The sequence below is a fragment of the Aythya ferina genome (genome assembly GCF_964211825.1).
Source record: "Aythya ferina genome assembly, chromosome: 11".
In the NCBI taxonomy this organism is placed as follows: Eukaryota; Metazoa; Chordata; class Aves; order Anseriformes; family Anatidae; genus Aythya; species Aythya ferina.
In genome coordinates this window covers 2,820,162-2,843,491 of record NC_140307.1, presented here as the reverse complement: position 1 = coordinate 2,843,491, position 23,330 = coordinate 2,820,162, and the positions used below count along the sequence as shown (strand labels likewise).

Here is a 23,330-nt window from a genome sequence, read left to right as displayed (position 1 = left end):
GACCAGACTGTTTGTGACCTTCAACAGCAGCAACGCTGTTTTTCCAGTTTTCCCTGAAATGTCTAACTCTGAGGGATAGCTTTTGTTGTTGTCCTCAGGAAAGGAGAAGTAACTGCAGAGGAGTCACAGAGCCTAAGTAACTCCTAGGCCTGCTCCAGGTGCTCCTAGGATGTAGCAGAGAAATCCACGAGCCTCACACAAATAAAAGCAGGACCTTTCTGTTCAGCTCCCAGTGAAACTCCCAGTCTCAGGATACTGCAGGGTTCCCACCAAAGAGGTTCAGAGAAGCTCGTGAAGGACACGTTTACCAGGGCTGTTAAATTGAAGGCCTCGCTGCAGGCCCCAGCCCGGGCTGTCCCCATGTCTCTGACCGTCAGAGGCTGAGGGAAGATGTACACCTTCCCCTTGAGTCTGCTGTGGTCACTTTTGGAGATGAGGCCCTCTGGCCTGACCCCCACTGGCCTTCCTCGAGGCATCCAGGCAGCATTTTTACCGACTGGACAGTGAACGGAGCGAGCGGGAGCCTGTGCTTGTCCAGCAGATGGAAGCAGAGACCAAGGAGCGCCTGCGGTCCCCCACCTGGGGCAATGGCTGGCCACAAAAAGCAACCCCAGCCCTGTGTAAACACCAACAAAAACAGCAAAAATAGCTGCCACAGGGCACAAGGGGAAGCCGAGCCAAGCATCCTCCGTGCAGCAGAAGGTGTAGGCCGCATGCAGGGCCTGGTGCATACGGGCATGTAAACATCACAAAAATGTGCTTCCAGCACGGTGTGGGCTGGTCAGGGCTTTGCCACGTTCAGTTACAGAATGGGGACAAAAAGAAACCACGGACCAAGGATTCAGAGGCCCCCTCGCCAAACAGATCGATGTCCTGGCCACTCCTGACTGCAGCACCGAGCTGAGCCCCAGCGCTGCGGAGAGCAAACAGGCTGAATGCACAACCAGGCACGAGAGCTTCCACGAGAGGCACGTAAGCTGGATGCTCACAGAAACACGAGGCTTTGCAGAACAGCAGCTTTCATTTAACTCCAGCTCAGCAAAGCACTAAAATCCACAAGTAATCGTTAGCCCTGCAGAACAAGCGAGACACGGCTGGGCGAGCGCGGCTCGGTGCAGTCTCTTAAATTAGCAGCACGCCTCTGCCCTTGCTCTTCCCCATACAGAAGATGAATGAGAACAAGGGGAAGGAGCTTTTGAGCCAGGATTTTGGGCAGGACGTGGCTGTCTGTCCATGTACCCCTTGGGCAGGACCCAGCTGCAACACTCCTGCATGCATAAAAAGACTCCTGCATGCATAAAGCTGTCTTTTTCTGCATGGTGCTGGGGAAAAAATGCCTAGAATGACAAAACAGCACCAGCCAGATGGCAACACTTCCCTCGCCAGACTTCCAAGCAGCTTTCTCTACCATTCTTAGACGAAGAGAGCGAGCTCCCTGTCCCTTTGCAGCCCTCTGTATCAGCCAGGCGGGCAGCCCCCGGGTGTGACTGGCACAAGCATGGAAGAGGCTGCAGGAATTTCACACAAAAACTGCTTTCCTACACCCAGGATCACATCTCTCAGTCCCTCAACAGCCACGTAGGGCTGTCGGTCAGTGGGAGAGGCAGCTGACGAGCTGCCCAAAGCCTCTCTCTGAAAAGGTCCCAAATCTTGAGCTGCCGACAGCTGAGAGCATCCTTTAGAGCATATTTTTCCCTTGCTTTCCCAACAGGCTGGTCGGATAGGATGGAGCTCAGGGTAACTGCTACGAACTGGCTTTGGTTTGGTTTGAAGAGTTCCCAAGAACCGACTCAGCTAACCAGGAAAAGCTCCGCTCAGTGCAGTCTGACAAACATCAGAGAGCAAAACCAACTCTAGTTTTTGCCTCCACCACCACTGAAATAATTTCAGGTCAAGAGGGAATGTTGTTAGAACCAAAGGAAAAAAGAGCTGCAGTTTCCAAGACATCTTTGACTGCCTGAACAAAATAGGTCACCGAACACATCTGCACCGTGCCGTCCCGTCTGGAGCACTAAAAGCTTTCCACAGAGCGGCTATTTAAAACTTGGGTTTTGAGATTCCTCTTCCCCATAACCCCCTTTTTGTTTTGTCTCTCCAAGGAGCAAAGCTGCCCCAGGCAGAAGCTTTGCCCAGCCCAAGGCATGAGCCATGAATTCAGATAAAAACTCCCTCACCGCTGCCTTTGCAGAGTTTTTGAAGCAGTTTGACCAATTTTACTCTCTTTTTATCAAAAACTGCCCGTAGGGTGCAAAATGCTGCTCTGGGATGGCTCCGAGGGGGTACTGAGACTGAGGGAAATCCCCTGGGCACTGGAACAATTTGAAATGAAGGCTCTGCTCCTGCACATTTTGTCAACCTGTGCCCACGCTCAGGGAAGCTGCAAGGCTGCTGGCCCAGCACAAGAGACAAGGTGATGATACCGACAATATCAAGAAATATTTCAAAAATATTCTCCCAGTTTTCACTGTTTATGAACGACTCACTCCAGCCGATTTCTCAGTGTTTATGCATTTTCCTCCCCTCCTACCACGAGTCAGGCAAGTCAGGCCAAATGGGGTCCAGGGCCGGGTGGGACAGGCTGAAAGGAAACACCACAAATCACTCACTCACCAGCAGGTGTAGTATAAAGATCAAAAAGATCAAGGGGAGCACAGGGAACAGACAGCAATCGTGAGCATGCCCAGCACATCTCTGCCCACGAGCTGCCTAACCTGTAAGAAAATCCTATATAGTTTTGGAGAGGAGGGAAACTGCACAGGGATGTGAAGGGAGACACCATGGGGAGCTGCTTGGGACGAAGCACAAAATGCTTACTTGAAGTTTTAGCTTGAGTTATAACATACGAGAGTGACTTCAAACTCCACGAGTTTACAGCTTGGGCCTGCCTCTAACACATCCATAATTCATCAGCTACCCTCTCCCCCCGGCTCCTGCCAGCGCAGAGTATCAGCTACGAATTCAGGCAGTGCCACAGGAGGGAAGGGGTTTTGTTCAGCCCATTTGTGACGGTCGTTTGCAGTGACAAGGGGATGACTTCTTGGACGGGAACTCACACCTCTCTCTTGATTCCATGAGCACCCTGCCTCGGCAGAGCTGCTGGAGGTTAAACATGACTTGCATGGTGACACGTTCAGCTCTCAGCTGTCGGCAGCTCAAGATTTGGAGATATCCAACGATCAAGCAACAATCTTCTGTTCTGAGAACTTTCTCACCCTCTCCAGAGGAGGAGCATGAAACCTTATTCATCCCCACGCGTCTCCTCCGGGAATAGATTCTAGCACCGAGCAGCTGTTCATTAGAGAAAGTCAATGCTGTCACTGCTGTTATTCTGCAGACAATAAAGGAGCAAATTACCCATTGCAAAGCGCACACCTTCAAAAATGCAGGCGCTGTTTGCTGAGCTCGTCCTACTCCCACTCCCTAGCTCCCTTCCCTTCTCTCACACAACTCACAGACCTCCTGGATCGTGCAGGGAGAAAGCTGACAGCAACCACAGAAGAGAAAACACATCCTCCGCACCTGCCTTTGTCCCCTGTTTACAGCATCCTGGAAATTTATCGGCGATTTATTTCTACTTCTACTCGGAACTGGAGATTCTAGCAGGCAAAACGTCAAGGCAGGATGCTTGCCTAACAGGATCCTGAGACGCTGGCACATCTGCTTTGGGCCAATATAAACAATGTCAGGTCTTAAAACCGAGCACACTTAGCAGCAAGCATTCCTTCTCTTGTAGCTCTCCTCATCTGAGCACAGCGACGAACAGTTTGCAAACAAGAAAGTGAAGCAGCCAAAGGACCAGCCCCAGTGGTTTCCAGAAGTGACGTTAGACACCCAAAAATTCTGGCTTCCCCAAAGTATCACAAGTCAAATGTTACTCTTTTCCCCAAAAGCAGCTCTCACAACCATGCACCCTTTCCAAAAATTGCTGTTAGCTTCTCTCTTAACTCCCTCCTGCCCTTTTGCTAGGCCAGTCCCTGTGGCTGTCTGAATCCAAGGTGTTCTCCTTCATTGCTGAAGCCAGGGATGGGAAACCTTTGGTTACAAGCTTACAGGCTCAATTCACCAAATACTCTTTTACAATTCACCAAATTACTGCTTTGATGTTCTCTGCACTGAAAACACCTCCTCTGCAGAAGATCAGCCTCTGGTTCCCAAACGAGCCTTGCAGGAGCTTTTAGATGTGCGTCTCAGAGGCTTGCAGAGACAACAGAAACTCCAGCACTAACCACCCCTGGGTACTGAGACTGCAAAGTTTTCCCACTGCAATCCAGCAGCACCAGTGCCCATAGCCTCCACCACCAGAAACGTTCCTTCCTCTCCCTTTTCTGGAGCTGCAGAGTGAGACACGAGTCCAACCTGGAAGAGCAGCTGAAAAGGAATTTGTTTTTTATTGCACAAGCGACACTGTATCGGCAGAGCTGTTTTTTTCCTGCCCAATAACGTAAATGAGCTCAGTAAATCAGTTTCGTGTTGTCTTTTTACCTCACATCCTCAAAACATCTTGTAAACAGTTACACATCTGTCAATGCAAAAGTTTAATTGAAAATCTGAGCGCCTGCATTTTGGAACAGGGATGGAGCCTGTCTTCCTCAACAAGTCGGGGCTGTAGCAGAGCAGCTACAGAGAATTTATCTTCTTAAACAGCACACAAAGAAACACATGTAAATGATTAAAACACAGAAGTCCCATCATGTTCTTAGAGCTATTGAGAGGGCTCCACATACAGCCCTTGTATCTCAAGCTACTATCACAAAATCCCCAACAAAAAGTCAGCAAACAGATCCCCAAACACGCACTGCAGCTACCTTCTAACAGCAGGCACGAATCCTACAGCCTAAAATATGAAAAATTGAGAGTTTAATAGACAAAACCACAACTTCTTTGATTTAAAAAACATCAAAGATTAATGAGTTTGGCCAAGGAGTGTTCATTTACCACCGGACACCCTCCTCCCACCTGCCACGGCTCTGGGGTCCCTCCTTGGAGCACGCCACTTGCTGAGTGCGGCAGGAGGAGCTGCTCTAGGAACTGCTTTTCGCTTGGCTGGGACAAACAGCCTGTTAAATGCTTCCCCCAGCTCCTCGTCCCTTGTCTGGAAGCCAAGGAAGCACATGGACCCGTGGCCAGACAGGCAGAGGGGCCATCAGGCAGTCCTCTTTCATTCCCCTCAGCTCCTTTATACAGCTGACAGCTTTCATCCCAGAAATTGAATCCCTTAATGCACCAGCTCGGCCACAAGCTGACACCCCGGACTGGGTGTAACCAGAAGCCCAGGAAGAGGCTGAGCAGTGGCAGCTTTCAAGGAACGGCCTAGGATTTTTAGGGGGCAAAACCACCCCAGGTTTTGCTTTTGCAGTTTTAGACATCCAGGCAACGTTGAGCCTTGCTGCAAAGCAGCCTGAGCGTGCTTTGCCCACCGCTCCAGCTCCCATAAAGCTGTCAACATTGGCTCCGTGTTTGCGTACACGCAGTTGGAACTGCTCTTCGTTACGCCAGGAGGGCCCGGAGCCAGCCAGACTGCACCACGGATTCCTGCTCCCTTCCCCAGCGAGCGTTCGCAGCGCCCCGAGCGGGAGCCAGGCTCAATAAACACGAGGCGCCGCGCCGACAGCCCCAGCTGCCCCACAGAACCGGGGCTCTTCTGCCTTTCTGCTGGGGGCTGCAGGGTTGGAGACCTCAGGACCCTAAGTCTGAATCTCCAGCAGCTTGAAGATGCGTGGTGAGGAGCTTCTGGGAGGCAGGAGACAGACCCAAAGCCGGGACATGGCAGCAGCAATGGGAAACGCAAGCCCAAGGCACAGCGGGCACTGCGACCTACCGTTCAAATACCATTGATAATATCATTATTGTCAATAAAAACTATTATTTATAAGCTTTGAACAGCTCTTTGGGCTTCTGCATAGATCAGTGAGAGTGAGAAATTTCTCAATTTCTGAGTGAGAAAGTCACTCAGAGCAGGATTTAACCTACAGAGGACACAAAGCAAGGAGCAGGTACCTGGTGTACCTGAAGCACTTGGGAAAAAGGCACAGCAGTCCCCGTCCTAACCTGTCCTGAAACCCAAACAAATAACCCCAAAGGGCCAGGGGGCCCTGAGCTCACCAGCCTCTGGGATTCAGGGCTCCCATACTTCTTTAATCATAACTCTATTTGTAATTAAAGTGGGAAGGGGGGGATTTGGAGAGGGGCACAGGACACAAAGGCTGTCCCGTGGCTCCTTTTCCAACACGAGGAGGGTTAGTTAGCTGACCACTGCTCCGTGCTAGCAAGGCAGCCTATTTCTGCATTTTTTTGCCCTCAGGCTAGTGCATGGGCAAAAGAGGACTTGGTTGTGTGCACCTGCCTGGACAGAGCTGCAGGCACTGCCACTCCTGGGTCTGAGAGGTCACCCCTGCACCCAGCACGGGGCGGACTCGCTCACGCATCCCGACACCAGCCAGCCACTTCCCCGGGGGGTTTCTCCAGGCCACTACATCCAACTTCCAGGATGCTGCAGGAGAAATCTCTCAGGAAAAAAAAAATGAGAAAGAAAAAAAGCAAGCTGTAAGGCAGGCAACTATATCATTACCTTTACTACAGAATTAAGACAGAGACACGGCCAAGAGAAGCCCTTTCTGGCTCTCTCACACACCCCAAGCCCTGAAGCCCCTCCTTACTCAGCCACCTCAGCTCATCTCGGCGCCCGGAGCCATTTCACTCCAGTAATTTCCTGCTTGCGCTCAGAGGCTGACATTTCCAAGGGGCTGACACCTATTTCATCAGCTCTATTTGCAATTCAGAGCCCCTTGCAACATCAGAGCTGTTTGTAATTCATGTAATCCGCACCCCCAGCGATGGACGGAGGGGGGAACCGGCTGGGGGCCGAGAAATGTCAGAGGAAGCCACCTCGTGGCGGGGTCTCCCCGGTGCCAGGGATGCAGAACGCTCCCTGCAAGTGATGCTTCGAGCACGCAACACTGGGAGGCTGCAGGAACACAGTCTGGCAGCAAAGGGAGGCTGCCAACTTGGAGGGAAGAGCTCAAAGCAGATGGCTGCATCTGCAGTAACTCGGGACAATGCAAAGCTGTTTTGCTAGGAGAAGTCTGGGAGGAAAGCTGGCTTTCCACGGGGAAAGATCGCTAGCGTTACCTCCTTAGTACCTCCTTATGTACCTCCTGCATCCAAAGGAACAGGACCGTGAGCTCTGCCATGGCTCCGGAGCCTGGATGTCTCCACTCCAGCTGCTGGGATGCTGCAAGCACCGCGGGGCACCGCTAGCCCTCGACCTCGGAGCGCTCCCGAGGCTCTGCTGCGACACAGGCGATTAATAATTAACGAGTGCCATCAGGAAGCCAAGCGCAGCAGCCTTGCTGTCCCGCAGCCCCTTGCAAGCTGCCGAGCTGATTATTATCGCCGGCGTGAGCTGCGGCCCCGGCTCGGCAGGCAGGCACAGCCTGGTTAACACGGCCCGGGAGAGGCCGCCTGGGATCCCTGCAGCGCCGACACGCCACAGGGGCAGCCCAGCACCAAAAGGCTCTCAAAGGAGAGCTGAGTGAAGCCTGCGGCGAAAATCCTGCTTCAGTCAGAGCCTTACCAAACACCAGCTTGTTTCGAAAAGCCTCAAAGCGCCGTCGATCTGGGTTAAGAGATGCAGGTGGAGAAGAGCGGAGGACTGCGAGCCATCCCCAAATCCAGCCGGCCCTCCGGAGGCAGTGCCCGCAGCACAGGAGCCTGGCAAACCCCAAATCCTTCTGGCAAACCCCAAACCCTGCAAGCAGCTGGCAGAGCGTGTGGGAGAGACCAGCTGCCCCCGGGGACCTGGGAACAGCTCACCTCCACCCCGCCTTACAGCCCCTGCTCTGCTCGATTATCCTCAACACCTCTGTCGCCACTCACTTTGGTGCCAGCCCCAGGTTCAGCTGTTCCGTTTAATGGGAAGTGAGGGCTCTGGGGTTTATTTATTTTTTTATTTTTATTTAAAAATCAAACCCTCTGTCACCGCGGGCTGCTAGAGCTGTCAGGAGCGCGGCGTATCATAGCCCCGCAGAACTTCACAGACAGCTGAGCTGAAATTCCCCCTCCGGCTCCCGGGAACAGGCTGCTGCCACTCCAGCTCCGAGTTGTTCTCCCTCGGCGATGAGCACGGTGTGATGCAAGCTGGCCCCAAACTGACTCCGGCAAGGAACGAGCTGTGTGTTTGGAGGGGTTTCTGCACCGAGCCTTCATGAGTTTCACCGAAAAGCTGTGGTCTCAGTCCTGTTCCATGCCCCCTTGAAGCCCCTGGCTTTGCCAGGCTCAGTAAAAGGGAGACAGAATGAACACTTACAGTCCCTCCTTGGCAGGAGGTCAGTTCTGGCTTTAAAGATTTACTTATTAAGCTAGAAATGCTGTCTAATCCCTCCTTCACTTTGCCACCCTTCGAAATCATACTTACTACGGTTGGCTTGGCATCACCTACCACAAAGGAAGAACGGGGAGTACCTTCCCTGTAGAGCTTAGGGATATGGTTTAGTGGAGGGCTGTTAGCGTTAGGTTGGAGGTTGGACTCGATGACCTTGAGGTCTCTTCCAACCTAGAAAATTCTGTGATTCTGTGATTCCCCACCCCAGCAGATGTGTTACGTGCGCAGCTTCGGCTGCCTGCTGCCCAGAAAACACGTGCAAAGAGTCCTCGTGTGTGAGCATTTGGGATGTCAAGTGCAGACCAATCCCCTGCTTAAGTGCCAGCAAGGAGAATGAGCAGAGGGAGAAAAAAACCAGGATGCCAGTTAAACCAGCAACTAGCAGTAAAAATGTTTTCTCCCTACACATTTCCACAACCCCCTTGTCTCCCACAGCAGCCTCTTGTGCCCTGCTGGAGGAAGACCACCCTGCTCTGGTCAACGTTGCCCTTCTCCAGCATCAGCAGCGCCACAGGATCGATTCCTGGCTGTGGTTGGGATGTCAGAGCAGAGCAGCACTGACCCAAATCCAAGCTGCCCCGTCCCAGCGCCCGCATCCCAAGCGGTGAGGGGAGCACAGCGCGTGTCGGCAGGGCTCAGGCTGAGAGCCAAGCCAGCATCCCGCACGTCATTCGCACATGCGGGGCCTGAAAATCCACTTGTGGTAACAGCACGTCTGTTCCTGCGAGGTGGTGGCCAACTGCGAGCGCTGCTCACTTCATCAGCACCTCCCCGGCCCTCCCCAGGGCTGGTCCCATCCACGAGCTGCGTTCTCCTGCAGCAAGAACCACCCTGAGGTTGGCTCTCCCTTGGGACCTCAGCCACGGCCGTACAAACACCAAAAGAGCAGAAAACACAAAGGTGTTTCTCAGCTCCGTCCCTGTTAGCGTATTTCATACAAATATTTGACTCAGAAACGCGTTTGCTGGGACGCTGCTGCAGCAAGCTGCTGTGACTGTCAGCAGAAATGATGTTCTGCCAACGGCAATCGCCTGGTGTCACCTCTAATAGCACAGCACTAAATCCCAGCTCAGGGGGGACAGGCTCAGCTGCTGGAGGGCTCCTTGGTGGCACGCTCAGCCCAGACCCCAGCCCGGCTGTGTGTGCGTGCAGGGCGCTGCTCTGCGCTCCCCAGTCCTGTATTTACTCCAGGACAGGCACAGGACCACGCAAAATGTGTCTGTGGGACCACCACAGCACCCTCGCTGCACAGACCTTGTGTCAGTGCTGGGGGCAAGCTGCTGTGTCTGATTCTTGCCAGCCTGGCCTGGGGCAAAAAAGATTTACCCACGTAGCAGCATGATGTGCCACCAACATCTCACCTAGGGTTACTCTGCAGGCACTAATCAAGAACAGGGTGCAAAGAACACAGATTAAAAAGAAACAACAACAAATCACACCTGATCAGGTCCATATCTGCATCTTCTTCTGACCTCAGCACCCAGACCTCCTGCACCAAACGCCCGCACTGCCTCCAGGCTGACACATCGCTGCTCCAAGCCTGTGTGTCTGTACTTACAGAGGTGGAAATTGAAGCGTTAAGGGACTGATTGTGCCTGTGGCACACTCAGAAAGGAAAGGAGAACCTGAGCGCCCTGGCTCCCCGGACCTCGCTGTAACTCTTCTGCAATGACCACCCTAAAACACGAAGGGAGACAACCACTGAACTGTACAGGATGGGGCTGTGAGGTCAAGATCTCAGAATGGATGGTCTTGTTTTGATCTCTGTACCTCCCCCAGCCCAGTCAAACTCCATTATGGTCTGAAATTGCTCATCCCGCACACAACACCGTGGTGCCCAAACCTTGCTGCTGTCCGTCCTTGAGAAGAAAACACTTGGCAGCACTTCCCCGTGCGCGCGAAGGACCTGGGGCAGCAGAGGGGAAATTACCATTTATGTATGAATTCAGAGCAGGGCTCCAAAGCCTGCTTCTTGAGAAAGGAGCTGCAAGAGACAAGGCGCAGCCCCGCAGGAGCTGACCCCGAGCAGAGGCAGCACGGACAGACAGCGCCTGGGAAAGGCGCCCTGCAGCCAGCTCCTAATGCCCTTCTTGGCAGAGCTCGCAGCAGGGCTGCGGCGTTCATCCCTCATCCGTGCAGGTGAGGGGTGGAGGGACGGCGCTGCCAGATGTGCTCGGTGCTCCTCCTGCCAGGGAGCAGATCCGGGGAGGGGAAATCCGAATCCTCCCTCTGCTTTCTATTCCTCCGGCGGGCTCCGTTTCAGGGCTGCGTGACCGAATCCCGCTCTCCGTTCGCTCTCCCTCCCCTCCTGCTCGAAATGCTGCTTTCCCGGGGGAACGTCTGGAAATTTGCACCGTGAAGTCTGCACAGCCGAAACATCTGCAGGGCTCGCAGCCCTCGCTCGGCCCTGCCTGCGCGCGGCCAGCGCGCGTCTGGCCGCTGATACACGATCTGGGCAGCTCGGGAAGGGACGTTTTGGGGTTTTTTAGTACGGCAGAAAGGGGTCGTGCTAATTGCTACTAGGAAAAGGCCTTTAATAAAAGAGATGGAACAACCCCCAGCCATCATATCTGGAGCAAAGGGGAAGGGGAGGGAGAGAAAGGGCAACTGAAGAAGGAGTTTTAGGGAATTTAGTTCCTTTGCTGCATGCAGCCAGTTCAAATCCAGCACAGGCACGAGCACGAGGTGTTCCCAGGCCTGTGAGCTGGCAGCCTGGTGCCAGGGACAGTGTTTGCATTACACCAGCACGACCCAAAGTCCATCGGGACTGCCCAGCGCTGACACCAAAGCCGCAGGTGCAGGTGGTGAGGAGCCTCTAGCTCCCACGGCACAAACCCTTTCCTTCAAAGACTGGGCTCCTCTTACCCCAAAATCAACGATTCGCTAGCCAGCAGCATGCTTAGCTGCCCCTTCCTGCAGACACAAAGGAGTTTGGCCTCTGAAACATCCAAACGAGCAACTCAAGCAATACTAAATAGCTGTATCTCAGGCTTTTGTTCTTTTTTTTTTCCTCCCTTTCCTTTTCTTCTCCGTCCTCTACCCAGCAAAGGATTTCTGCCTGACCAGTTCACCCCAAGTGCTGCCAGCTGCTTCTGAACAGGGACTGAAAGACTCCTCGAGCCAGTCCAGGCATCCAAAAACGTGCCTCTGATAGCAAAGTGCTGAAACAAAAAAAAAAAGGATCAATACCACGCCAGTCACTCGCTGAGGAGTGTGTGGCCTGCACAGGTCACTGCAGTTTCCCATCTGTCTCAGAGATACTTTTCCCCAATTATAAAAATCCCCAGAGATTTAACAGGCATGTTTTTCATCACTAGCAGCTCAATCTGGTGAAAAAACTCAACCTCGCATATTTGTTTTTGCAGCCAGCGGGTGGTGTGGTGCTGCAGAAGCGAGATTTGGGCGAGAACTCCAGGCAGAAATCTGCTCGGCCGGCTGGTGCTCCAGAAGGAACGCTCCCCGTTTAACCTCTTCCACTGCCTCCATTTGCAAAGCAGATTAAACACCGCGGAGTACATGACACAATTATGCAGAGCGAGTTATTGTGCCAAGGACGGCATATTCACCTTTGTGGCTTGATCGATATCACTTATCAATAGCAAACCAGACCCAACACGGGAGCTGTGGAAGGAACGTGGAGGGGCCCTCAGCGAGCCCTCCCCTTGCCTCGCAGCTTCACGAAGCACACGGGGGATCTGGCAGAGGCTGCCAGGTGGATACAGAGCGCCCAACTGCTCCCAAATTCTCCGCAGATTCCTCACGGATTGCCTCCACGACACAATCCATTGATCAGAGGTGCGTTCGCAGGCCCCCGTTAATTACGTTCCCCGCTGATGGATGAAGAGCAAAGGCGTCTCCGGGAGAACAGGCTGGCAGCAGCGTGCCAAGCAATACAACCCCAGACAAAGACAAAAGGGGCTGGGAAGCATTTTGGAGCATTCAAGGTTAAGCGTGCCTACGAAATGCACCGGGGTCAGCAGGACAGTGTCCCAAGGGAAGGGACAGCTCAGCCAGTCCCGGGGGTTTTACCACTTTGCAGAAGGGGATTACACCACGGGGGAGGCAGCCAGGGAGTGCTGGGAAGGATGCCAGCGTCTGGAGACCCCCGCTGCACTCACGCTCGCTCTCAGCTACCTCCTCGTGCCCCAACTTGCCCACCACGCTCTTGGTTTACAGAGAAAAATGCACTCCGAGGCTGAGGCCCGGAGCGGGAGGCGAAGGACAGCTCGCATGCAAAGCCCTGCTCCATCTGCGTCACCAGCAGAAAGCCCAGCTGAGAGTGCTCTCAAATAGCAGGAGGATCTCTGGAGCCTGCCCCCCAGCTCGGCGGAGAGCCAGCGAGGCAGACACGGCGTGCTGGGCGGGTGTCTGTGTGCTGAAGCTCCTCTGGACAACACTGGGGTAGACACAGCCCTGCTAATTACTCCGTCCTCTGCTTCTCATTAGCTTGGCAAGCATCTTCCTCTGTCCGTGCCACTGCTTGCCTTGCCATCCGAGGCCCCTGGAGCTTAGATCACACCACCACTGCACCTCCCCGAGGCGCAGGCAGGGCGCCTGACCCTTTCTAACAGCCCTAGCACATAACTGCTGTTAAAATCCACCTGTAAAAGAAAATCCCTGGGTGCAGAGTGAAACAAACCCTTTATTACTCTCAGCTGCCTGGTCCTGGGGCTGGCCACAGCAGCCAGCTGCAACCCCCAGGTGGCAATACCTCGCCCCAACCCTGCTCACCCCAACACAGCAAAGAGAAAATCCTTGTTAAAATGCCTTCTTTGCAAGTTTTGGCCAAACGCTGCCCCACGCAGAGCCACAGGGGCAGGAGAGATTCTCACCGCCGTGTCAGCTCAGCTCTCCATCACACAGCAGCTGCGTGGCCCAGCCCAGCAGGCTCTGCCCCTTACCTTTCAGCACTCTGAGCACCGCGTCGTTGCTGTAGCGCTTGCGGGCAGCGTTGCTCGCCACGCAGTGGTAAGCCCCAGCATCGCTCTCCTGCACGTCCACGATTTGGAGGACACCGTTTGGAAGAGTTATAAACCTGAGAGAACAAAAGGAAAAGCGTGAGATAGGCTATGCCTTGCCTGAGCTATCCGTCATCAATCAAAGCCCTTTTATCCCTGCTTTTTCTCCTACGGACAAATCGCTTTTAGGACATGGTAAGCACAGCACAGTGGGACTGAGAAACCTTCGAGCCAACCAGGTACAGACCCATCCATGGCACTCGAGCCTCTACAACACGGAACCAGCTTCTAGGACACCAGGCTAACAGGGCTTTGCTGATATAAACCAACTGGACAGCAGCAAACAATTAGGTAGACACAGCTTTCCAGACATCCCCAATTGTCCAAGTGCCTTCACACGCACGGTCTGCTCTGACCAGCCTCAGCACTTGCTCTTCACAAAGGTTTGGTAGCCAGAGTGAAAAACATTGCAAGGAATTCTGCACAGCATCCTGTTCCTGCTGCTCCTCATCTCCATGAGTGGCCATCAGATGCCCCTTCACAGCTCCAAGCAGCCAGGACACCGCTCCTGTACCGAGCAGCTGCCTGAAACTGCGCCATCCCTGGGCTGTGCCGATTGCTTTTGTTCTTCCAAGAATTTCTGGCTTTTCACGAGCTGGCAAACTCACACCCAGGCATTCAGCATCCCCCCCGTTTGCCCATGGGGCGCTACCGGGGAACACTTCCACGGAGTGAAATGGCTACACGGCTCCCAACATGAACACAATCCTTGCTGCATTATAGCGAACAAAGCAGATGATTAGCAATTAGCATAAAAGTAGGAGCTGGCTGTCAGCATCTCCATTTTCTGCCTGGATTCCTAGATGGCAGCCTCTTTATTCTTGAATGCAAGGCGCAAAGCCTACGTGATCCTTTTTAATTATATATGAGATCCATTTTTAATTGCAAGCCTCTATAAACAGAGCTGCCGAGCTTTGACAGGCAGCTCTAGGTTATCAGTCTTCATTATGAAAAGGACACATTCAAAGGCAATTGCTGAGGGGAGGGATAGCAGCTTCCACAGGAACAGCACAAAGACAAGTTATAACCACGGATGCCAGCCCTTCCATCCATGAAGATCCCTGAAAGTAACCCTGACATTAATAACTGTGGTTTCTCCAGGTGCTGAGACAGCTGCATCCATGAGCAAGGGTCAAGGAGCTGGGGGGACAATAAGAGATGAGCCACCCCGTGTCCAAGCCATGGGCACCAACAGCACACCCACTCCTGCAAACACTCATTTCGCGGTCCCAAACCTCCAGCAATGGAAATCCCGTCCCCACCCCAAGCAGCTTGCTCCAGATAAATATCCCAGCTGCAAGCCTAGCCCAGACCTCAGCTGCTGCGATCTGAGCTCATCGCTTCTTGCTCTCTGGGCAGCAGATGCAGAAGCAGAAGAGCTCACAGAGCTCCTCCTGTGACCACGCTGGCACTGTGTGCACGATCCTACAGCTTGATTCAAGGACGCAGTCTTGGTGAAGCTTCCCATATAATCAAGGGCCGCTGCTCCACATCCCCAAAGCCCTGCTCTCGCTGCCTACAGAGACACATTTTGCTCAGGATCCCTCTCCAGAGACTTCAAAGGAGATGGTATCCTGAAAGCCCTTACCAGGATGCCTCATCAGGACACGGGAGAAGGAAGACAAATATTTGCATCTTGTCAGCACTGCGGAGGGAAAGCTTCCCACTGTGACAGCATTTATTTTTGTCGTGCATCTGCTGTTTGAGTCCGTAATTAATATCAAGATATTTCAAGCAGTAGGCAAAGCATCTTCCAGCCACAAGAGAGAGCCTCCAATTCTCCATCACAGAATCACCGGGGCTGGGAGCGACCTCGGAAAATCTGAAGTTTTCTCCCCTCTCAGAGCGGGGTCAGCTGGACCAGGCTGCTCAGGACCACGTCCATACCGTGTGTGTAGCAGAGAATATTCCAGCGTGAACAGCACCATTCCCTTTCTCACCTTCTCCCCAAGAAACTGCTGCCACATCCTTTCTGGCAGGCTAACACAATACAGGCTAAGGCACCCCAGGACAAGCGAGGGATCTGCTGCTTTGCTGCAGGCTCCAAGGCTGCTTTTGCTTGCTGCTGCAGAGCCGTGTGGGTGCACCCAAGCACATCAAGGCACTGCTGACACACGGCAGAAGTTAGCCCTCCATGAAGATAAAACCCTCACTTAGCCCCAACGTCGACAGGAGATGCTGTGACCGCAGACCGTGTGGTCTAAGGTACGTGGTTATTTGCGGACCTCCGAAGACCTCCAGCTCTTAGCAAGTGCTCATCTGGGCTCTAGAGGAAATAATCAGCAATTTGGAGCCTCGTGTGAACCACGGCCAGTATGTAAAATAGAGAAGAGGCTATGCCAAAAGATGCAGCACACACCCCAAAACAACTGCAGTCTGGAGAGATCCTGCAAGCCACTTCTCAGCAGCTGCTGCAGATTTAAGACTTTTTATTTCTTTAAGTGCTTCAGAGACAGAATTGCAGAAGAAATCTGTGTCTTACTCCCATATGGAAGTTGGATTCTGCCCTGAACGTCAGCAGGGTGGGAAAGGTATTTTGAAAATACCCATAAACACGTCCATACCTTTTGGGTTGTTTAAGTGCTTTTTAAGCTCAGCCTTCAACACCCTTGAGATGGCACCGTGCTAGCACCTGCACCCAAAGGCAAAGGCCAAAGAGAGTGCCCAACGGCAAGGTCAACACAGGAAAAAAACAAAGAACAAAAATAGTTATTATGCTTTTTTTCCAGTTTGCTGTGATTGCTCTATCCCTCTTCACACGCACCAATATCGTAGCACTGTCTGAAAGGCTGTACCTGCAGCATTTGGGCATACATCTGAGGGTGCTGTTTTGGGATACGAAGCCATCATCCCGATGCCTACCTAACCAAATGAGGGCTTTTTGCCAGGCTCATCAGCCGTGTGCACAGGAGGGAGCACACCGCGGTCAGAGGCTGGTCCTCAGGCGCGATGGGGCAGGGCTGAGAGGGAGAGGGCTGGGTGGCAGCCAGCGGTTCCTGGAATTCACTTCATTCCTTCGAAAGCCGGTTACGTTAAATCCAACAACAGCAACAACAACCAGACAACAGCAAAAAACGCAAATCCTTCTGAAAAAGGATATAAGCTAAAAGCTAAAACGCGATTTAAAAAGCGAGATCTGCAGCCAGAGATTACGGTCTGTTTTTTACAAGGAAAACAATTTTCAGGCTGCCCGTGTTGAAAGCAATCTCCGAGCAAGTACCTTCACGACATCCATCCAGCTGTCTCATTAAAAAGCCATTGCCCAATCTACAGCACGCTTCCTTCTGCCAACCCTTTTTTTTTTTATTACCTTTTTTTTAATTAATTAATTTTTGTCTCATTACAAAGCAACAGCTTCCTACGAACCTTTCCATACCACACTTCATACTCAAGGATCCGAGCCATTATTCTTACAGAAGCTGTTTTCGTAGAAAAATTATTCCTAAACCTTACCCCCTCTCCTCCTGCCTCTTGGACTGGCTTTCCTGGGAGGGAAACAGCTCCTTCTCCAGGACAACAAATGAGATTTTAGGAACTAAAGGGCAATGCAGTCACTGATCCCTTGCAGGGATGATGTCTGCAGACCAGCTAAAACCCAGCTAATGGTTTGTTCTCTTTGCCTGTAGCTGACTTTCCTTAATAGCAGGTATCATGCTGCAGGGACTCTTATCTTTTCCTCCCCCAGAAAACAAGCAAAATTGTCACTAGATCACCTCCATACATAGGAATAAAATAAATGGCAAGGCCACCCAGGTTACCGAGCATACACAGAGCTCCTGAAGAGTCATCAACCCCAACACAGATCCGTGTGGGACAACAGTGAAAAAACAAACTGGCTCTAAGACCACAACCAAATCTAAAGAAAAAACGCATCACAGCTCTGTCAGGTACACCCCACAGTCGGATGGGGAAATATTCCTCGAGCCAGGAACCCCAAAAAACTTCTACCCCACTTAAATTTGCACCAGAGGATGTGCCAAATGCCGGGGGCTTCCCAGGGTGCAGGATCCGTGCGGTACCAACTGGCCCGATGTCAAGTTTCTCCACTCAGGTTTATGCTGCTGTCTGCCCTTTGGCACACTCTTCTGTCTCCCTTCAGCACTCCAGATTAGGAGTAAGTGGCTGATAGGGAAAACTGCAGCTCAGGCCTCATTTAATTACTTTGCTCATTAGCCAGCTTCTACCCAATCAGCCAATTTTATAGACTGAGCGCTTGGTCCATCATGGCAAAGGTTCCAGAACAAGAGATCAGTAACAAAAAAGGGCACGGTTTGGTTGGTGTTTTGGTGGTGGTGCTTTTTTTTTGGTTGGTTGGATAATATTTGGGGAACAACTTATTTAATTTTGTTGTTTTATCAACCTATAAGCATGAATCCCTCCAACACCTGCTCTTACAGCACTTCATTTTTCAGGTTCAAACCTGGTCTATCATTTTTCTCCTCCTTCTACCTTTTATGAAGGGTTTTCACATCCTAAGCAGTCACGTTTCAGATTTATTTTTTCGAGCTAACCCGGGAAAACAATCAGAGCATCACCTAGGTTCCTGTGGAACGGCTACGTGATCCTTCTCCCAGGTGATGACAGGGGAGGGCAGCCCTTCGATCCGGCACTCGAAGCGAGCCATGCCATTTTCTTCCACTGTCTGCGACTCCGGCTGTTGGAAAAAGCGGGATAAGGCTGGGAAAAGAAGAAAGGAGGGAAGGTTAGTGGCTCGAGATCCTGCTGAGAAACGCAAACCTGTGATGCCGCGTGATTTAAGAGGAAAGCTTTTATCTGTGAAAGAGCCTGAAATGTAATCTCTCCTTTTCCTGTGTCCTGCAAGCCCTCAGCGGTCCTAAGGACAGCAACTGAAATGCTTCCATGTGCAAATTTCCTTCTTGCCTCATTTTCTCCTTCAAAGGCAATTTTGTGAGAGAAGAGACCATCAGCTGGTTTGGCCACTTGCTTTTCTAAATCGCTTCCTTGTCTGTTCAGTTTTTCCACCAGGGAACAACACCCAGAACGAGAAAAAGGAGGGGGAAATGCCCTGAGAGGCAAGAGTTTCCCCTTGCCTTGTGGCACCCCCACAGCCCAAATCAAAACAAGGCAGGAGGAAGACCAAAGCCAGATGTCAACTTCCACAAAACTGCCCCAGGTTGACAACGCTGGAGACAAGGCTGAGATCGTAAGGGCAGGAACAGCTTTGCTGAGCAGAAATGAACCTCACCCCACTCAAACAGGTGAGATGTGGCAGCATCTCATGGCCGGAGCACGTGGGGATGCAAACAGCCACCTTCCTAAGAGGAGGAGGATGGATTTCACACAGGCCAGACCACTCCAATGCTCTCCAAGGTTCATCCCTGTCCATGCAAAACCCTGCTGCTATCAGCAGAGTGGAGGCTGTCCCCCTGTGGCCATCAGCATCCAACCCATCAATAGCATAACCCCACGGCACCTCAGCCACACGCAGGCACCTCGGCTGGAGCAGAAGCTGAAATTCTTACTCAAAGCAAGAGCCAGGTCTGCTGGAGAAGTCTCTGTTGAGCCGCCTTTGCTGTTAACGCCACCCAGCAGCACAAATCCTCCAGCGGTGCTGTAACACGAGCACCAGGAATCCTGACTGTGGCACAACAAACGCAGCAAGACTCAGCCAGAAGACAGGCTCCATCGCTGCGTCGAGCACAGCGCCGGGCTTACAAGGACCCTGGGTGACCTCCTGGTCCCCCACAAGCACGTGCTTGTCCCCCTGCCTCGTCCCAACAAGACCATGACTTCACATCTTACAGAACCCACTCATTTCTGTTCTCTTTGCATCACAGATACACATGGACTTCATCGCAGTGTTAGCCTGAGGAAGAATGGACCACGTCAAAAATCAAATGCTTTTACGCGCCCCATTTTAACCCCAGCGTATTCTCAAGTGTCATTAGTGTTTTTCTTGAACTTAACCAGTTATCACATGCTTAAAGCAACTCACTGCTCTCTGCAACAGTTGCAGGCTGAGTTCTCCCACCAGCTGTCTGCCAAGTGTAGTTTTACAATTCACTACGAATGGCAACGAAAAGCCTTTTCCTGGAAAAGTCTGAAAAATAAATCAGCGTAAGGCCCCACTTCGGGCAAACGGCTTCAGTGTTTTCAAATACACTCTGCAGAGCACTTTAACACGGCATGATTTCCAAGAACTGCATGAGCTTTTAAGCCCACGCTAGTGTATTTTGCTGGACCCAAAAGTTTAAAAGAAAAGCCATCAAATGCAAGAGCACATTCGGGTTGGCATCACCCAAACCACCTCCTCCTGGTGTCCTTAATGCTCTGCCCATTGCGCTCTTTTCATCCTACGAGTGTAAAAAAGAGAACTTTGGCAGTCTCTGAAGGGTCAACACGCCTGGAAATGTCACGAGGGGAGGCAGGAACACCCCTAAACAGATTAAACCTATCAGTATCTGTTCCCTCTGCCCCATGTCAGGTCACTTGTTTCATTAAGTGGCACAATCCAAGCGGATAGGATGGAGTCCCGAAGTTTCCAGCTTATGCAGCCCATGGTGTGCGTGAGCAGCGATGCCACCAGCAGCAGCAGTGAAAAGGCTCCGTAACTTACAGCAGGCAGCTCCTTACTCTTGTTTTCATCTCCTGTATGCAGTGTGCCAGGAGATGCAGGATGGCCGCCGAGCCAGACTTACCTCCACCTATTTTTCCACGAAGTACAAAGGGGCACAAAGCTGTCCCAAAGCCGCCACCTTCTCCTCCCCATCACCTGCCGGAGCCTGAAATTCGCTGCTGAGAACCAGAGCCTGCTCCACGCCTCCCGCCAGCCCCACACGCCTGCTGTGCTGGGCTCCAGCCCGGCTCTTCAAAAGCCCAGAGCCAAGAAATGCACCCGTGACGGATTGCTCGTTAGGGTGTGGAGGAGCGTGACTAAAGGGTGACCCTGATTAGGGAGCGCGGCGGCCAGGAGCAGCGCGGCTCCTTCAGCCCCAGCGAGGCCGAGGAAACCCTGCCTGGAGGATCTGGTGGTGGGGTCTGGGGACTGGGCAGCTCTGCTGCTGTGCCCTGATAGCATCAGGGTAGGGCCCGTGGGGATTGCTGATGCCAGGATGGGAAAAAAAGGCTCTGGGAGCTCTGGAAGGAGCTGAACGAGCCCGGCTGCGAAGGCCACGCACTGATGGGTGAAGGAGGGGACAGGGGAACAGGAGTTTCTTCTCCTGGGGTCTTTTGTGCACAGAAGGGGTGCCCGGGTGGAACAGAGGCAGCAGGAGGCGCCTGGCACAGGCTCAGGGCTGGACTGAGAGCTCGCTCCATGGCCCCAGGGGTATTGGGGAGGATCTGTGCTTAGTAAAAATCTCAGACTGCAGGTGTGAAGAGCACCAGGACAGCTCGCCCTCAGCACCGTGCCACAGCACCACACTCTGCACCACTCCCCCTGCTGCTGGCACCTTAAACCCAGCTGGAGCCGAGCCGCGGTGCCAAGGCTCCCAGCCCGGGGTGCCGGCAGCACGGGAAGCCCAGCGCCCTCCCCCTCTCCCCCCCGGGCTGATCCGCACAGGAGGCCCCGAGCTTGGAAAAGCTGCCAGCCAGCAACACTACACCCCGGGCAGAAAATGCTGCCTATGCGAGGAATTCGGCCTTCTGAAACGAGCCTGCTGCTCTCTCCCACAGCGCTTTGCCCCCCGAGCCTCCACGTGCTCGCTCCCCGCGTGCCTTTCCTTATCATCGCTCGGTGTTTCTGAGGTGGGGGCAACTCCAGCCCCCGCTGAGACCACATACAGGGCTACATGGGATGGGGAGGCAGCAGGGAAATGTGCAGGAAGCCCTAGGGGCGATTTGCCACGGCCCCGAAGGGTGGAGGAGGCAGAGCCAGAGCTCAGGCTGCAGGGCTGGAGGGGCACAGGACCGGTGCTGCCCAGCTTTGTGGAGCTCAATCCTGCCTCTACACATATGCCAGCTCCTCACCTACTGCAAACAGCATCCAGAAGTCACACCGATGATGTTCCAGAGCTCGTGCAGTTCTCTGCTGGAAGTTTTCTGCCCAGAGTGGTGGCAAGCAGGCAGAGACCCCCACCGAGACCTGGCTCCGCGCACCGGTCTCCACCCAGCTCCGCACCTAATCCACAAAACAGCATCAAACCCATAAAATGAACCCTTCTGATAAGCCCAAATCCTGTTCTCTCAGACGCAGTGCGTCACGGAGAGCAGCTCTCCTCGGGGAGAGGAGCACCGGCGTCCACGTGCACTCCTTGCTGCTGGGGCTGCTCCGCCAGCTGCAGCAACACCAAACCTCGCCGTCAGCTGCTGCCAGCGCCGCGCGGTGCGGGCCCGTTCCCTGCAGGCACAGCAGACGTCTTCATCTGACAGCTACAATTACTGTAATTTTCCAGAACCTCCCTCGCACAAAATGTTTAAGCTAAATTAACAGCTTTAACAAATCTTCGCCAATGTAGTTATTAGCAGGTAGAAAGCTACACCTTCCCACCACTACAACAACGCCCCTGGTGTTTCCACGGGGGGGGAAAGCCTGCAAACCTCCCTCCTCAGCCGCCCCGGCTGCGCACAGAGCAGGTGTGAGCCCAGCAAGACCCCTCAGTCCCTCCTCCTGCCACCACCACGAGCTGTGGTCGGTGACACGGGTCTCAGTAGGCGGGGACGAGGAGCAGAGAGCCGCAGGGTGCTGTTGTGTCGCACGTTTATCCAGCACAACACGAGCTGACACGTGGAAGGGGAAGGATGGAGGTCATCGCAGTGTTTCTAGGTTTCCCTGGAAGGCTTTGATGTGGCCAAGACACCGGGTCACCACCACGCGTGGCAAAGCCACCAGTCACCGCCGTCACCTGTCCCACAAGGGCTGCGCTCCCCAGGCCTCCTCCTCCGGCTGTGGCCGTCCCCAGCAATCTGAGCCCTGGCCCAACGCTGTCCTGCGTGCCCCAGGTGACAGGCTGCACCCCTGTCACACGTGTGAACGTCTTCTTGGCAACTCCGACAGCAGCAGGGCTGCCTTTGAGGCCACCTTGACTGCTCAAGCATGGGCTGAGCACGGTTTTCCTGTCTGCGTGTGTAACAAGAGGCTTATGCATTCTGGCAGCTGCTGTCAGACAAACGAGCCATGGGGTTTTTGCCCCTGTTTCACTCCGTTCCTGTAACCACCTCCAGCAACCCACAACTTGGTGATCCCTCTTGGCGCTCCGCTGTCACCTGGGCAGCCTGTGTCAATCCAGCTCTCCTGGGACGCCGTCTGTCTGCTCCGATCTGCCTCTGCGAGCCTCCCCACTCACCTCAGCTTGACGCCTTCCCTTCCCAGCTGGAGAGCCAGCACCTGGGGAAATGCCAGAGCTGCCCTCACTTTTGGGGCTATCAGGAGGACAAAGCTGACTCCACCATGTCCAGCGAAGTAGAAGAAGCGCTGACAAAGGCCACTCGTTTCACTTAGCTCCTGCACACACTGCTGAATAAAGCCGGTAAGGACCAGGCACTGCACGGGCAGGCAGGAGGAGAGGAGCTCATCCCCACCTCCACGGGGCTCCTGCTTGCAGGGGAGCCCAGCAGGATGTGTCCCAGTCCCCCCAGGACTGCCCGCACACCCACTGCAGCAGGCGCTGGGCCAGCCCGGAGCTTCCTCCTGGTACTCTGCCTACACGGGGCAAGGACTGAACGAACAAAGAAACGACTCAAAGCATGAAGAGCCACAGGAGATGACTCGATATTATGAATACCAAATGTTCTTACTTGTCTTTGCAGCGCTGAGCAGCGCAGAGCCCAGCTCAGGATCTCCTGCCCGGGTCGGGAGCAGGGGCTGAGGCTAACGAAGCCTTCCTGCTGCTCGGGTTTGCTTCTTCTGCCTCGTGCTGCTCAGCAGAGCCCAGGGCAGTCAGCACAAAGAAGAACTCCATCCACACGTAAACAACTTTGGGCAGACTGCTGCATTCAGCCAGCAGGGAAAAAAAGCCTTCAGGATCCTCGTT

At 53.4% G+C, this 23,330-nt stretch overlaps 1 protein-coding gene across 3 annotated transcripts in view; it reads right to left on the bottom strand.

Moving 5' to 3' along the window:
- Positions 1-23,330, bottom strand: part of IGDCC4 (immunoglobulin superfamily DCC subclass member 4) — an 83,954-nt gene that overhangs the window by 28,676 nt on the left and 31,948 nt on the right. For 2 of the 3 annotated variants that reach the window (XM_084532766.1, XM_084532767.1), the window contains exons 3-4: positions 17,934-18,075; positions 13,282-13,415 (exon numbers count right to left, since the gene is read on the bottom strand). In XM_084532766.1, the coding sequence (XP_084388892.1) occupies positions 13,282-13,415; positions 17,934-18,075 (276 nt within the window). The remainder of the gene's footprint in view (positions 1-13,281; positions 13,416-17,933; positions 18,076-23,330) is intronic. The other variant, XM_084532768.1, reaches the window with a different exon arrangement.